This window comes from Bison bison, unplaced genomic scaffold (genome assembly GCF_000754665.1).
Source record: "Bison bison bison isolate TAMUID 2011002044 unplaced genomic scaffold, Bison_UMD1.0 scf7180017864317, whole genome shotgun sequence".
NCBI lineage: Eukaryota > Metazoa > Chordata > Mammalia > Artiodactyla > Bovidae > Bison > Bison bison.
In genome coordinates this window covers 2,762,538-2,776,661 of record NW_011494889.1, presented here as the reverse complement: position 1 = coordinate 2,776,661, position 14,124 = coordinate 2,762,538, and the positions used below count along the sequence as shown (strand labels likewise).

The 14,124-nt window shown below is 45.8% G+C and overlaps 1 protein-coding gene across 1 annotated transcript in view; it reads right to left on the bottom strand.

Annotated features, from left to right (window-relative positions):
- Window positions 1-11,076: 11,076 nt before the first annotated feature.
- The window catches only part of CNIH3 (cornichon family AMPA receptor auxiliary protein 3), a 132,739-nt gene continuing 129,691 nt past the window's right edge, over window positions 11,077-14,124 (bottom strand). Inside the window, exon 6 of the mRNA XM_010852852.1 lies at window positions 11,077-11,918. Within this exon, the coding sequence (XP_010851154.1) occupies window positions 11,891-11,918 (28 nt within the window). The 3' untranslated portion in view covers window positions 11,077-11,890. The remainder of the gene's footprint in view (window positions 11,919-14,124) is intronic.

Sequence of the window (14,124 nt, the reverse complement as noted above, 5' to 3'; positions counted from 1 at the left end):
AGGCTTGGGGCACAGCTGAATCTCTGAGAGCCACTAAAGACCCAGTAGGCATCTTGGATTGATGGATAGATGGACAGAGGGATTGATGGATGCATGCATGCACGGATAGATGCATGGATGAAGACAGAGGTAGAGAAATGTGTGAACTCCTTGAAGGCTGAGAGCAACAGCTTCATCTTATTCATTTTTGTATATTCAGTGTCGTACATGGCAGATATTTTCTAAATTCTTATGGAATAGATGAGTGATAAACAAATGAATAAATAGATAAATTAACTTGCAAGTACTAATCTTTTAATATACATTCTATCTATCCATTCACTGTTATCGTTATACTGAAACATGAGTTTATTTTATAAGCTTATATATATTTCAAGGTTGAAGAAGATATTCCATCAGCTTAAGTATACTTACCATAAAGCAATCATTTAGTGCTTGCAAAAGACATAATCTTTCCTTCTGGTCCACCAGACAAACACTTATGTTCCATCTTCATTTGCTGCCATCCATCTGGGGACAAGGCAGTGGGAGAGGAGATTGCAGAATGATGTAACCAGTTAATGCAGCAATACATCGCCAGCCTGAGCAAGGCAGGAGCTACTACAAAGGAGCTGACTTGGGCTGTGAAGTGTATTCTGATTCTCTATCTCAGGTTTCTCCAGATTTCTGGAACTGAACATACCATTCGGCTCTGCATATCTGAACAGCTCTCATCATTGGCTAGATGTGAGAGTGTCCTGACTGTGAAGCTCTAAATCAGGCACAGACTCTGCCATCTCTACACATATCCACACACAGCTCTCTTGGTCTGCACTGGAGCAATATGGATCTGCCAACTGCTGCAGATTAATTTTATTTAGGCATCTTTTTCCCTAATCACACAGATAATTTCAGTAAAAAAGAAATCACTCCAATACCAGCTGTCAGCCTCAGTGCAGTCCTGGTAATTATCACCTTGTCAGACCTTGGAATCCTCCTACATGCTATATCATGGTTCTGAGTTCATCTGAATTTATGCATTATTTGCACAGATAATGACACCTATCAGATCACCTTTTAACTTCATTTGAAATGAAATTAACTGGCAAGGAGATCATAATGACTTATAGGAACACATTCTAAGCCTTAAAATAGCAAACTGATTTCCTCTCTCCTTTACTTACTCTGCCTTTCCTTCACTTTTCTCTCCAATTAGCCTGCCACTTCCTTCATCATCTCACTGGAGTTTTAGAAGGGCAGGAAACTGGAGGGGCCAGATCATTAAAAAAAAAAAAAAAAGATGTTCACTTGTGTGTGTGTGTGTGTGTGTGTGTGTGTGTGTGTAGACAAGCTGCTGATTCTAATTTCAAAGGATGGCATTTTATATCTTCCTGCTCTATTTCTCCCTCTGTCAACACCTCACTTAACGCTAGGGAGCTTCTAGAAGGCAATCCTCAAAGATGAAAATCAAACAAAATGAAAATTATAAATAGAATTAACCTCTTTTCCCTTTTCTTTCCCTTTCCCTTTCATTGCCTAGAAATTAGACTCATCATCGCATAACTCTAGCCCAGAACTTTTGCCTCAGACCCTTCTGTCCTATTTCCTTTTAAATATCTCACCTCAATGACCAATTGATCTTCAGAGTCAACATATCTGTGGTGGGGACTGCTACACATTCACCAAAACCCACCTCAACTACATTTCCCAGTGTTCCATGTGGGTAGGCGTGGCTATATGATCAAGTTCTAAGCAAAGGAAAGTTGAGAAGTGATGTGGATCAGTACCAAGCATGACTGACACTTTGCAGAACCTGTCATACGACACCACCTGTACTTTGCCCATCTGTTGACGGCATGGAAAGGATTCTAAAGACCTTGAATAGGTTGAGGAGCCACAAGATGGAAGGAGCTTGGGCTTCTGAATGAGCTCGTGGGAGGCCCTCTTGCTGGGAATTCCTGCATTGAACTAGGATGTGAACCCAAAATAAACTTCCATTGTGTTCAGGATTTATCTGTTACCATGCTTTGGTTTCCTGGGTAGGTGTGGAGGGGGTGACCAACCCCCAGCTCCAAAGTTGGTTTGGATGTTAACACTGATGATGCTACATGTGCACAAGAGGGCATGAAGAGATCTATTAGTCACAGGTTGAATCTTTCAGGAGAAAGCAGGACAGGCTCCCAAGAAGGTCTACAGATGGCTTAGGAGAGTGAGGAAGGGTGACTGACTCAGGCTTTTACTGTGGTTAGTGGATGAAACCAGGGAAGGCTCCCAAACAAGCCAGGTGTTATGTGACTGGGATTGTCATTCTGACATTCTTATCAGCTTGCTCAGATATGGGAAAAGGGGGAAGGCAGCTGTCAGCAATCAAACATCAAAAACAGAACCAGACTCTGTTGCACCACAGCTGGAATCACCTTGACTTACGCAACACCAAAACGGAATGCATTCTCATCCATCACCCAGCTCACTCCTGCCTTCTCTTCTGTTTCCCTTGAGACCAGACTTAACAACACCCCAAAAATTGGACACTGAACAAAGGACAACCTTGGAGAAGTGATTGGCATGAAAACCATACTCCCTGAGCACTCACTCTGCTCCCACCTACTCCCGTCCCCTCACAGCCCCAGCTGGGAGAATTTCCCAGAGATTGAGGGCAGAGCAGGAGCCATGAGGGCCCTGTTTCTGCCAGAAGCACCACACGAGGGCTGAGCTGATGATGGCTTTCCGACACCTGCCCGGTACCCAGGAGACCATGCTTGGCTTTCTGTATGTTCCTCCCCATAGCTGCTTCCATGAGCCAGAGTCTCACAAGCCAAAAAAACAACAGTCAGAGAAAGACCTGGCTTTTTCCCCCAAGGTTTCTCAACTGTTACAGGTACAGAAGGTGATGGAGTTCAGTGTTAGTCACTCTGTTACTCTGGAGACCCAGCTGTCTGTGCTCCTTTGAGTCTGTGTTTTTCAGTGATTTGGAGGAGAGTGAGCCCAGGGAGCTTTGCAGGGGTAAATAACCTGCAGACGCTCTGTCTGGGTCTTTGCCTGTTTTCCTGTTACTGAACCAGCAAGACCTCTCCAGGACGCGGGCCTCCCCGTTGTTTTAACACTCTTCCCTTCTACATTCCTCCCAGGACAGTGATTCCTACTGACTGTAGGACTTATCTCTGCCTCCTGCTGATTCTAAAAGCAATCCAAATTTCAATTTACCTCAACATATATTTACTGTGGCCTGTTTAGGACTAAGGGTTTCCCAGGTGGCTCAGTGGTGAGAATCCGCCTGTCAATGCAGGAGACCCAAGAGACACAGGTTGGATCCCTGGGTCAGGAAGATCCCCTGGAGTAGGAAGTAGCAACCCAGTCCAGTATTCTTTCCTGGAAAATTCCATGGACAGAGGAGGCTGGCAGGCTACAGTCTATACGGTTGCAACGAGTTGGATAAGACTGAGCGACTGAGAACACTTTTAAGACTAAGCCTAACTCTGGAACTATTGAAATAATACTTACCCTCAAAGAGTTTATAACCTACGTGATACTCAATTCAACCCTTTCAATTTATTCTTACATTCAAATTATTTGGATTATCGTTAGTGTCATTGTCAAGTTTGGAGCAAGCCCAAATTTTTCATGTTACTTGCAATGTTTAGTTCCATATGTGGAACCCATTCCATCCCATAATACATACTCATTGCTCTGTCACCATCGAGTCCAGAGAACTGTGTCCCACACCTCTCTCTGAGTCTCTCCTGCTGCATTTCAGAGACCGTCATCCCTTGTGATGCTCATGACTGCAGGCTCTGCCCAGGTAGGTCTAGGAAAGCCTGCTGATGTACTCAGCCCAGTTTCCATGGGTACCACATGACACCTCTTCAGAGTCCTCACTGAGAAGGAACTGCTGCAGCCCCAAATGAAGAATAAGGGGTGGGGAAAGACTTCCCCCCACCCAAATCCTACCATCAGCCTTTCTGGAGCCTTTGGTTCTTTGAAGAGAGTATCCTTGAAGCTTCTGTGCCCAGTCCTATGAAATGGATTCTAGATACTCTGCTTGGGACGCATGCATTCCAGAACGGATCTGGTGCCTTCATGGGAAGTTCATTAGCAATAAATGTCACACGGGACAGAGTCGAGTGCAAAGCCCCACAACACCTGTTTCAGGATGACCTTCCACCTTCCAGGCTGATGCTGATCCATGAACCAGCACCCTTGGGTGCCCTCTGTTTAGCTCCCTAGAAAGTATCATCATCCAAGGGGTGCTGAACATTCGGGTCTAGAAGGCAGTGGGTTTCTCCGAGCTGTGAAGTTGAAACTTGTGATGGAGCTTCTCCCCCTGTAACCCACACCTAGGTGGCATGTGTCTCAAATGAGGAATGTGATCAGGCCTCAGTTTCTTATTTTTACCTAGAAGAGGTAAGTGCTACAGCCACCGCTGGCTCTTCAGTGCTAAGTTTTCCACTGCACTTGCAACCATGTTAGTTAGTTAGGGCTAGATACCATAGTGCAGTTATTTTAATCTAATTTGTTGTTGCTGTTTAGTCCCTCAGTTGTGTCCAACTCTTGCAACACCATGGACGGTAGCCCACCAGGTTCCTCTCTCCATGGGATTTCGCAAGGCAAGAATACTGGAGTGGGTTGCCATTTACTTCTCCAGGGGATATTCCCAACCCAAGGAATGAAACTTTCTCTCTTGCATTGGCAGGTAGGTTCTTCACCACTGAGCCACTGGGGAAGCCCCATTTTTAATCTAATCGTGAAATATTAATCAATATGAAGAACTGCTAATTTTAAAGACTGGTTGCCCAGGCAGCAGGGTTCTAAGCCATCTCTTAGGTATCTGGTCCATAGGGCAGGCATTGGATTCTGCTGTGATTTCCAGCCCATGGAGAGGGATGGCTGTACCTTGTAGAGTCTAGAAATTTTCCTCAATTTCCTCAATTTCGGGCCTCTTCTGTAGCATCTGCCAAATTCTGTGGTGTAAATCCTCCCAGCATGGCTGATTGAAAGCTAAACTGGGACATCACTGGACACAAAAATGGGAGGAGGTGCAAACTAGTGTGCCGTTACACAGTGTTTCCATCACAGATGCAACTGACATCATCTCAGAAGCATAGGTCACAGCAAAACGTAATAAAATAATTAGGAGGTGATGAGTTTTGACTAGATTTTACCTTTGTTTTGCTGCTGATACTGCTAAGTCGCTTCAGTCGTGTCCGACTCTGTGCGACCGCATAGCGGGCAGCCCACCAGGCTCCCCTGTCCCTGGGATTCTCCAGGCAAGAACACTGGAGTGGGTTGCCATTTCCTTCTCCAATGCATGAAAGTGAAAAGTGGAAGTGAAGTTGCTCAGTCGTGTCCGACTCTTAGCGACCCCATGGACTGCAGCCCACCAGGCTCCTCCATCCATGGGATTTTCCAGGCAAGAGTACTGGAGTGGGGTGCCATTGCCTTTAATTTAATGAATTTAACTATAAGCTTACATAACCAGTGTTAATGATAGCTGTGTTTAACAACCATTTAGCAAAATCCCTAAAAATGTAGTGATCGGTTCTCATAAGCCTGTATGAGCCAGCTCAAGCACACTACTAGCTGGGGAGGAAGAAAAGGTGGGCATCACAAGGTGTCCAAGTGGTCAAGTTCACAGCACAGGAAGACACTCCTGGGGCATCCAGAGCTGTCCCAGCAGAATTTAACAGAATTTAACAGTAGAGAAGATCATAGCAGTGGTGGAGCAAAGCATGGATGATAGTATTCTGTGGCTGTATTGACCCTGTATCTATTTCCCAGTTGTGAGTGGATTGATAATTGAAACCCAATCAGAGATGTCAGTATGAATGCTTTCTCCCTTGCAAATGCCACTATGCAAAGTAACTGCATCACATGCAGAGCTCCTGGCAACAAGACAGCTCCTGGTTCCTAATCAAGAAGACACTAACACCTGTCCCATCTTTCCCCAGAAACACCTGGCTGTGTCCTGAAGAATCACCTCTCCTCTCGGCTCACACTTCCCTCTGCCTGGATGAGGGCATGTTCCAGGATGCCTCCTCAAACACCTACAGCAATAACAGCCGTCTGCCTAGTCCTCTGCAGCAGAGGCAGCTCTGAGATCTAAACTTCATTTGCCGGCACACGGTTTAGAACAGAGCAGCCCAAGTCCAAGAAAAGAAAAGGTTATGAAACAGATCTGTGCAATGACACAGCATGAGCGCAATTAATTGTTGTCAAAGCATTTTGCTGGCTGCATTCATCTCTTATGTAGGAGAACAAAACTGTCATAATGGTGACAACTTTATTCAACACTGGTGCAATTACGAAGCCTAAAAATAGGAAGGAGAGGGGAGATTTGCTTGAGAGAGCTGAGCTCTGTTACCCATGCCTGGGACGGTACTGCTCCCAGGATGGAGGGTGGAGAGGAAGGAAGCTTAGATTCATTGAATGTTGCCATGTGCTACTATGAGAAACGTTTTACCGTCTTATGTGACATAATCCTCCCTTCAACTCTGTGAAGCGAGGAGGAGTGGAGCAGAGCTCTGAGAAGCAAGATCTGTTGAGCACCCAGTATGAGATAGGCTCTCTGTACACACTCTACATACATAATCACTTTACCGTAACCTCTCTCAAAAGGGGGTATTATCCCCACTTTACAGATGGGAAAACTGAGTCTCAGAAAGATTAAGAAGCTCTTACAAGATCCCATGCTCAAATGCTTTCTATTACAAAGTCATTTATTTGGGCTTCCCTGAAGGCTCCGATGGTAAAGAATCTACTTGAAATGTGGGCAACATGGGTTTGATCCCTGGGTTGGGAAGATCCCCTGGAAAAGGGAACAGATACCCACTCCAGTATTCTTGCCTCGAGAATTCCATGGACAGAGGAGCCTTGTGGGCTACAGTCCATAGGATCACAAAGAGCTGGACACAACTGAGGGACTAACACACACCCAAAGTCATTCAGGGACTTCCTTGGTGGTCCAGCGGCTAAGACTCTGAGCTCCCGATGCAGGAGGCCCAAGTTTGATCCCTGGTTGAGGAACTAGATTGTGCACAACACAACTAAGACTCAGCACAGCCAAATAAATGAAAATAAAGATTAAAACAAACAACAGTCATTGACGGGGACTTGTTCACTGTGAAACCTGTGAGGTGAGCAGAGCCACACTTCAGGATAACGCCTCCTCTCTCCTTCCTTCTTCATCCCCTTTTCTACTCTCTCATTCCCTTGCCGTCTCTTGCAGGAAGCCAAAAATGGCCGAGGCTACAAAGCCACACAGTGGTGGCAGATCCTTGACTAATACCCAGATCTGTCTGCACCCCCTAAGCATGTGTCCTCAGACTGTGCCAGACAAGCTAGAGAGAGGTTTCAGCTTGCCCAAGAGGTAGGCAGAGAAAGCAGAAGCAGAGATAGGAAGAGAAGTTGGGTATTTCTGCCCCACATCTCTGAGAAGAAGGAACCCAGCCCAATTCTGGGGGCCAGGCACTGCCACAGCTTAGGAGCTGTGGCTCTGTCGACTCTGGGCAGAGTCTGACCGAGTGCAGCTGAATGGAAATTTTCGGCTCCAATCTGATGTGACTTCTTGTTGGCAGTTTTGGCAGCTCTTGTGAGGTTCTCTTTTTAATGAAGAGATACTAGTCACAGTATCTTACGTACCTTTTCAGGTGAATCCCATGATCATTGGTGGAGCTCTTGCTGAGATCCAGAACCACCTGAGGTGTCTATCCGCATTTCCTCATTTAACTCCTTATGCTTAATTGTTTCCATTTTATAGAAAAGCAGAGAAACAAAGGGGATTTTCCAGATCACTTGCCTAATAAATTGTATTATTACGGCTGCAATTCATTGGGCATCTATGAAGCGTGGGCACTGAACCAGGCACTTTCTGTCCATTGTCTCTCACTCTCACAGCTCCCCTAAGATGGGAGGGATCATAGCAGTTTTGCAAAGGAGGAAACTGAGGTTCAGAGAGGTCATCCAGTCAGGTTAGGATTAGAATTTGGAGCCCAAGGGCAAAAACTTTTCCTTTGTTGCACAATTTGTAAAAGCCTTGTTTTTCAACTTGGATTTTTATGTTGATAAATTGAGTGCTTGGAAAAAAACTGGTCGAAGCTAGACTTGGGCTGGAGTCTACACTCTATGACTTCCTAGTAATTGTGACACTTGCTCATTTGTTTAACCTCTATGAGCTTTAGTGTTTCAACTATACATTGGGGACAGGAAGAGCTCCTGCCACACAGCACTGTTGTAAGGATTCAGTGACACCTTGCAGGTCAAATGCTTTGCACAATGCCAGGCACAGGGCAAATACTTGACAGCAGTTATCATGATTGGCCAGAGAACATGGCATTGAAAAGAGGTATCAGGTCCCAGCCTGACCTCCACTTAGGGGACTACAGATGGAAACATCAGGGGGGGTAGCTGCTGGGTAGAAGAATCTCCACTCCTTCCCATGGCCAGGTTACTTCCCTCCCATTGGAAGACCTTGGCCTGGGTGGGCACCAGGCAGAGAAAAGGATGGCGAGTAAGACCCACCTCCTACAAAGAGTTGTGTTTACCATGTGCCGGGCACTCTTCTAGATTCTCTGCAGGTGTGAACTCATTTAATCTTTATAATGTCAGTGCAGAGGGTGCCACCGTTCCCTTCATTAATGAAAGTGAAAAGTAAACTTAAATGACACCCCTCCCCCGCCAGGTCCCACTCTGACCCTTAGGGCACAGCCACACCAAGCCTACAGCCCTGCCTCCCTAAGGCAACGGGCACCAGGTCAGCATGGATGCCCCCCTGTGACATCTGTGCCTAAGGCAACGGGCACCAGGTCAGCATGGATGCCCCCCTGTGACATCTGTGCCCCTCCTCCTTGATGCTCACACACACGCTTGGTAGGAAGAGCTCTCCATCACCCAAGGGTGACATTCATTTTGTGACTGATCCAGGGCGCTGCTTCTCCCGCTTCACCCTCCTTCCTCCTTTTGCTAATTTCTGTGGGATAAATGACAAGTGACAAAGATACTCAAGAAGGAAAAACTATGTGAGAAGAGGTAGACCTGGGCTTCAGTTCCAGCTGTAGCGATAGACACACCCCTTACTATTAAATAGCTCTGGGTCTCTGCAAGTGATTCATCTTCTGGACATTTTTCATCAATAAAGCAGAGATAATATCGACATCATGGTTTTCTCATGAGGATCAGACAGAAGCACATGAAACTTATAGAATAATGCCCAACTCCTCAATTACTAAGCTATTTCTATTATCTGGCCATTTATTTGTAGCCTTAAGCTCTAGTCCGGCTGTTCATCCAGGAAAGACTCATTTGCCCTGAGCCTCCCTGTTTTCCTGACCTGTAAACTGGGGGTTGAGAACATGCAACCTGCCATGTAGGATCACTGTGAGAGTTGGGAGAGGTCTTGCACAAAGCTCGGCACACAAAATGGCTCCACCAACTGTGTACTTTACTCTGATCTTATCATAATTCTCCCAGGAATTGAAAATTGGCTCAAACTCCCAACAACCACTGGCATTTCTTCCCAGTCACAACTCGTGGGGGAGAAATATTTGGATGTTTCTCTTTCATAAACATAAGAACTGCCCAAGAGACATTTGAAGTTTTTAAAAGCTTTTAGACAACCACCTTAGAGAAGAACTGCCCACAATAAAGCAAGTCTGAGGCTTGCCCATGAAAAAAAAGAAAATCAGGGGCTTCCTCTATAACTCTGTTTTAAGAATCTTCTCCTTCTCTCAGAAAGTTAATGTTAATCAAAACTTAATAGGATCCTAGCTACTTTCCCAGCTCTCAGGTGTGATGAAAAGAAAATGGGGTTTAAGGTCAGACAACCTGGGGGTCAAAGGCAGGTCTGGGACTGTTGTGTGACTACAGGTAAGACAGTTACCCTCTCTGAACCTCAGTCTCCTCACTTAGAAAACGGAAAAAAGAATCATATCAATGTCATAGGAATGTGAGGAAAGTCAAATGAGATGTAAAAACAGTCTGTAAAATGCAAAACACTATGAAAATGTGAATTGTTATTATTTACTGTTAAGAGAAATGATATCATATTTAACGCTCAATCCCAGTAAACAGAGTCCCTCAGGAAGCCCCGTATCTCTGTGTCCTCCTCCTTTTTAAGTTGGAAGTTGCTATTTACATTTTAACAGTCTTTTCACATCGGTATCTGCTATTATGTCATTTCAAATTGCTTTGGAAAGAGGCAAAGTATAAAAACAAACAACAGCTCCCGGACCATTTATCCTCTGCTCTCAGTTGCATTTGCAAGATGGCGGTAGGATCAGATCTGCTGTCTGCAGCCTGGAACCCAGGACTGGTTTCTCTGGTTGAAGGTAGCCGGTTATCTCAGGAATTGAATCAGAAATGATACTAACCAGCCCTAAAGGAAACTCTCCACCCCAACCACAGTTACTGAGCCAAGGGGAAGCCTGATCCCAAAAATATTGCCTTGAATCCTCTGGTTTCATACCTTCAACCTCAAAGCATAAATCTGCATTTTGTTTTCTGTAGAATTTTTAGAAGCAACGTGTCTTTTTGAAACTTTGCTTTCTCCACCTACCAGTTTACCATCTATATAGAGATGAAGCCAGCCTGTAACGGGTTTAAAATGAGACAGCCAGGTAGGCGAGACACTCAAGCAATCTCAGCGTTTTAAACACAGAATACATGTTACACAAACACCATTCATAAACCTGAGTCACAGACTTCAGATGGAAGCTGGTACATGTATAAATAGCCTGTGTATGTCAAACACAAGAAAAGAAGGGAAGTTGGGGGAATAAGGTCAAAATCATGATGCCCAATTTAAACATAATAAAAATCTCAGCCTTGTCATTATTTACAACCCCGAGTACAACTCCTACCCAAGAAGGAGAGAATGTCGAATGGAAAATTCTAAATGAACTAATGTCCTCGTGTTGAACCAAACAGCACGAATGATGCAGCAGCATCAATGCAGCTATAGTTACGTTGTCTCACTTCTCAGCAGCCGGATGCCCACAGCACAGAACTGCCACACCAGCTCTTTCTGGCCTTGGGACTGTTTGGGAAGCCTTAAAAGTTAGTAGTTTTGACTAGTGTTGATTAATTGACTCGCCTCCAATGGCCCTGTGATGGTTTGGGATGACAACAAAACAGTACAGTTTGTGGTGGCGAAGAATTAACACTTTGAACATGTCATCAGTATTTTAAAAAATCATTTTTCCTACAATTCCCCCCCTTCCCACTTCCCAGCCCCTACTCCTGATTTTGGCCATAATTCTTTACCAACATACCGCCCCCAAACTCAGTTCCCAACATCACTGGGCTCTTACAAAGCAGAGCAGAAAAATAGACACCCTTGCAGACTCAAGGCTGGTTACAGCCCAAGGCAAGTCTGCACACCTTACAGGCCCCGCCCATTGAAGTGAAGGGCGTGGCCAGGGCTTGGAAGAAACGCAAGCGTCTCAGGTAAGTCCATGACATCCTTGAGATCTTCAATCTGTCCCACAGATGCAGCCTTGACTCTGGGTCACCCAGTTCCTCAGAGAGCACCCTCCAGCCTTCCAGCCATCACACCCACAGACCAGGAATGCAGCATGAACTTCAGGGAGCCTTTCAATAAAGGGGATTCAGGAAGCAGCAATTCCCGTTCAGAAGAGGTTTCGTGTTTCATCACTCCACTTCCCCCTGCTGCCCAGAAGGGATCTACAGGCCAAGTGTGGGGTGCGAACGCGGAAGACTGGTACACAGGGCGACCACACGTGTGACAGCGGGCTGGCTCGGGCGCTGGCTGCTGCCTGCTTCCAGCTCCCAATTCCGAGTATCTGCCCATCTCTGTCTGTCACATCCCCACACTGGTCCCTGCTCCTGTCACCAGCAGGATGGACTGCACAGCCTCGGGCCTCTCCCATCTCAGTCTCTGTGGATGTGCGTGGTCTTCGAGTTAAGAGCTCACTAAAGTGTAGATCATGCTGGATGCAAAAAGAAGAGGAAAAAAGACGGCATTAGTGGGAGCCTGCAAAGGACTTAGATGGCCCTTAAAAGAGGCACCTTCCAGAAGCCAGACCCCTGGCTTCTTTTTCATTCCTGTCACTAGAGCAACTTATCTGCTCCCCAAACTCTTCCCTCTTCTACTTCCCACCTCGTGTAACCATTGTTACGAGGCCACACTGTGCCCCTTGGATGAGAGATATGACTGCTCTGAGCGTCTCTCATTATTCTCAACAGGATAATGATTATGGCTGCTATTCCTCTTTTCTGCAATTGCAGGACAGGTCCCCAGGGGTCCGGAGTGCCGTGGATTCTTTATGCCACCAGCTGCCACATGCATATGTGATGGCCATGTCCAGGGGCTCCCAGATTATGCTGGTTAATATGTCAGTGCTGGGGAGAAGCTCACCATCATGACTGTAGGGACGTGTGTGTGAACACAGGCCCTCTGGGCTCACAAACTAAATGAATTCGTAGCTGGTTAATTCCCTGGCCCTCTTGTTTTTAACAAAGTCCAGGCATTAAACATGCATTAAGAGTATGTGTCTTACGGTGGTGTTCTAACACCACTGAGGAGGGGGTCACACATCCCTGTACTCTTAGAAAGGGCTGCAAGCTAATTCTGCAACAAGGAAGAAGGTTTTATACCAAAATATACACTCTATCTGGCAGAAAGAAAAACAACTCTTTTACAATATAGAGAGAAGAAAGGAAAATCTAAGAAACAAAACCAAAGACAATGAAACTGAAGAATTTTGCTTCTAACCTTCTCCAGCTGCAAAGCCCCAACAAGGCCCTTCTGAGAAGCTCAAGTTCTGCCTTTGAGAACGCAGTACGCCTCATGCTCACAGAGCCTCACCGGTCAGGTCTGGAGCTAGAGTGGTCTTATTTGACATGGGGAAATACAGGGGTTTCTGAAAAGTGGATCACTCAAGGTCACACAGCAAGGCGAGGAGCCACGTCCCAAAACCAAAACCAATGCTCCTTCCGTTATAACACTGAGCCTCATAGTATGTGTTCACTCACTTTCCTTCCCGAGTTCATTCAGTATTTATTGAGTGTCTCCTGAGTGCCAGTCCCTATTCTCAGTGCTGGGAAACAATGATGGAGTATGCAGCCCCATCCACTGCACCGAGGGAGGGTGTAGTTAAGCTGTAGCAACAATAAGGATTGAGCAAGCACCTACTATGTGCTGGGCACAACCAGGGCACTGCAGATACAGAGATGAATGAAACAGATGAAGTCTCTGCCATCAAGTACATCATAAATAACATAACCAGAGTGAGAGAAATGAACAGGAGGGGAGGCAGGCACAACCCAGAGCAACTGGTTAGGAGGGTGGTGCTCCTTAGGTATTAGTATCATTCTGGTTTACACCCTTAATTTTAAAAGGCCTTTATGCTGAACAGGCAGAATCCTCACTGGACTAACCAGTTTCTATTGGTTTTGATTTTAATATTAGCATTAGTATTAATATTCAATCAGTTCAGTTGCTCAGTTGTGTCCGACTCTTTGTGACCCCATGAATCGCAGCATGCCAGTCCTCCCTGTCCATTACCAACTCCTGGAGTTCAGCCAAACCCATGTCCATTGAGTCGGTGATGTCATCCAACCATCTCATGCTGTAGCGTCCCCTTCTCCTCCTGCCCTCAATCTTTCCCAGCAGCAGGGTCTTTTCAAATGAGTCAGCTCTTCGCATCAGGTGGTCAAAGTATTGCAGTTTCAGCTTCAGCATCAGTCCTTCCAATGAATATTCAGGACTGATCTCCTTTAGGATGGACTGGTTGGATCTCCTTGCAGTCCAAGGGACTCTCAAGAGTCTTCTCCAACACCACAGTTCAAAAGCATCAATTCTTCATCGCTCAGCTTTCTTTATAGTCCAACTCTCACATCCATACATGACCACTGGAAAAACCATAGCCTTGACTAGACGAACCTTTGTTGGCAAAGTAGTGTCTCTGCTTTTTAATATGCTGTCTAGGTTGGTCATAACTTTCCTTCCAAGGAGTGCTGCTGCTGCTAAGTCGCTTTAGTCGTGTCCGACTCTGTGCGACCCCATGGACGGCAGCCCACCAGGCTCCCCTGTCCCTGGGATTCTCCAGGCAAGAACACTGGAGTGGATTGCCATTTCCTTCTCCAATGCATGAAAGTGAAAAGTGAAAGTGAAGTCACTCAGTTGTGTCCGAC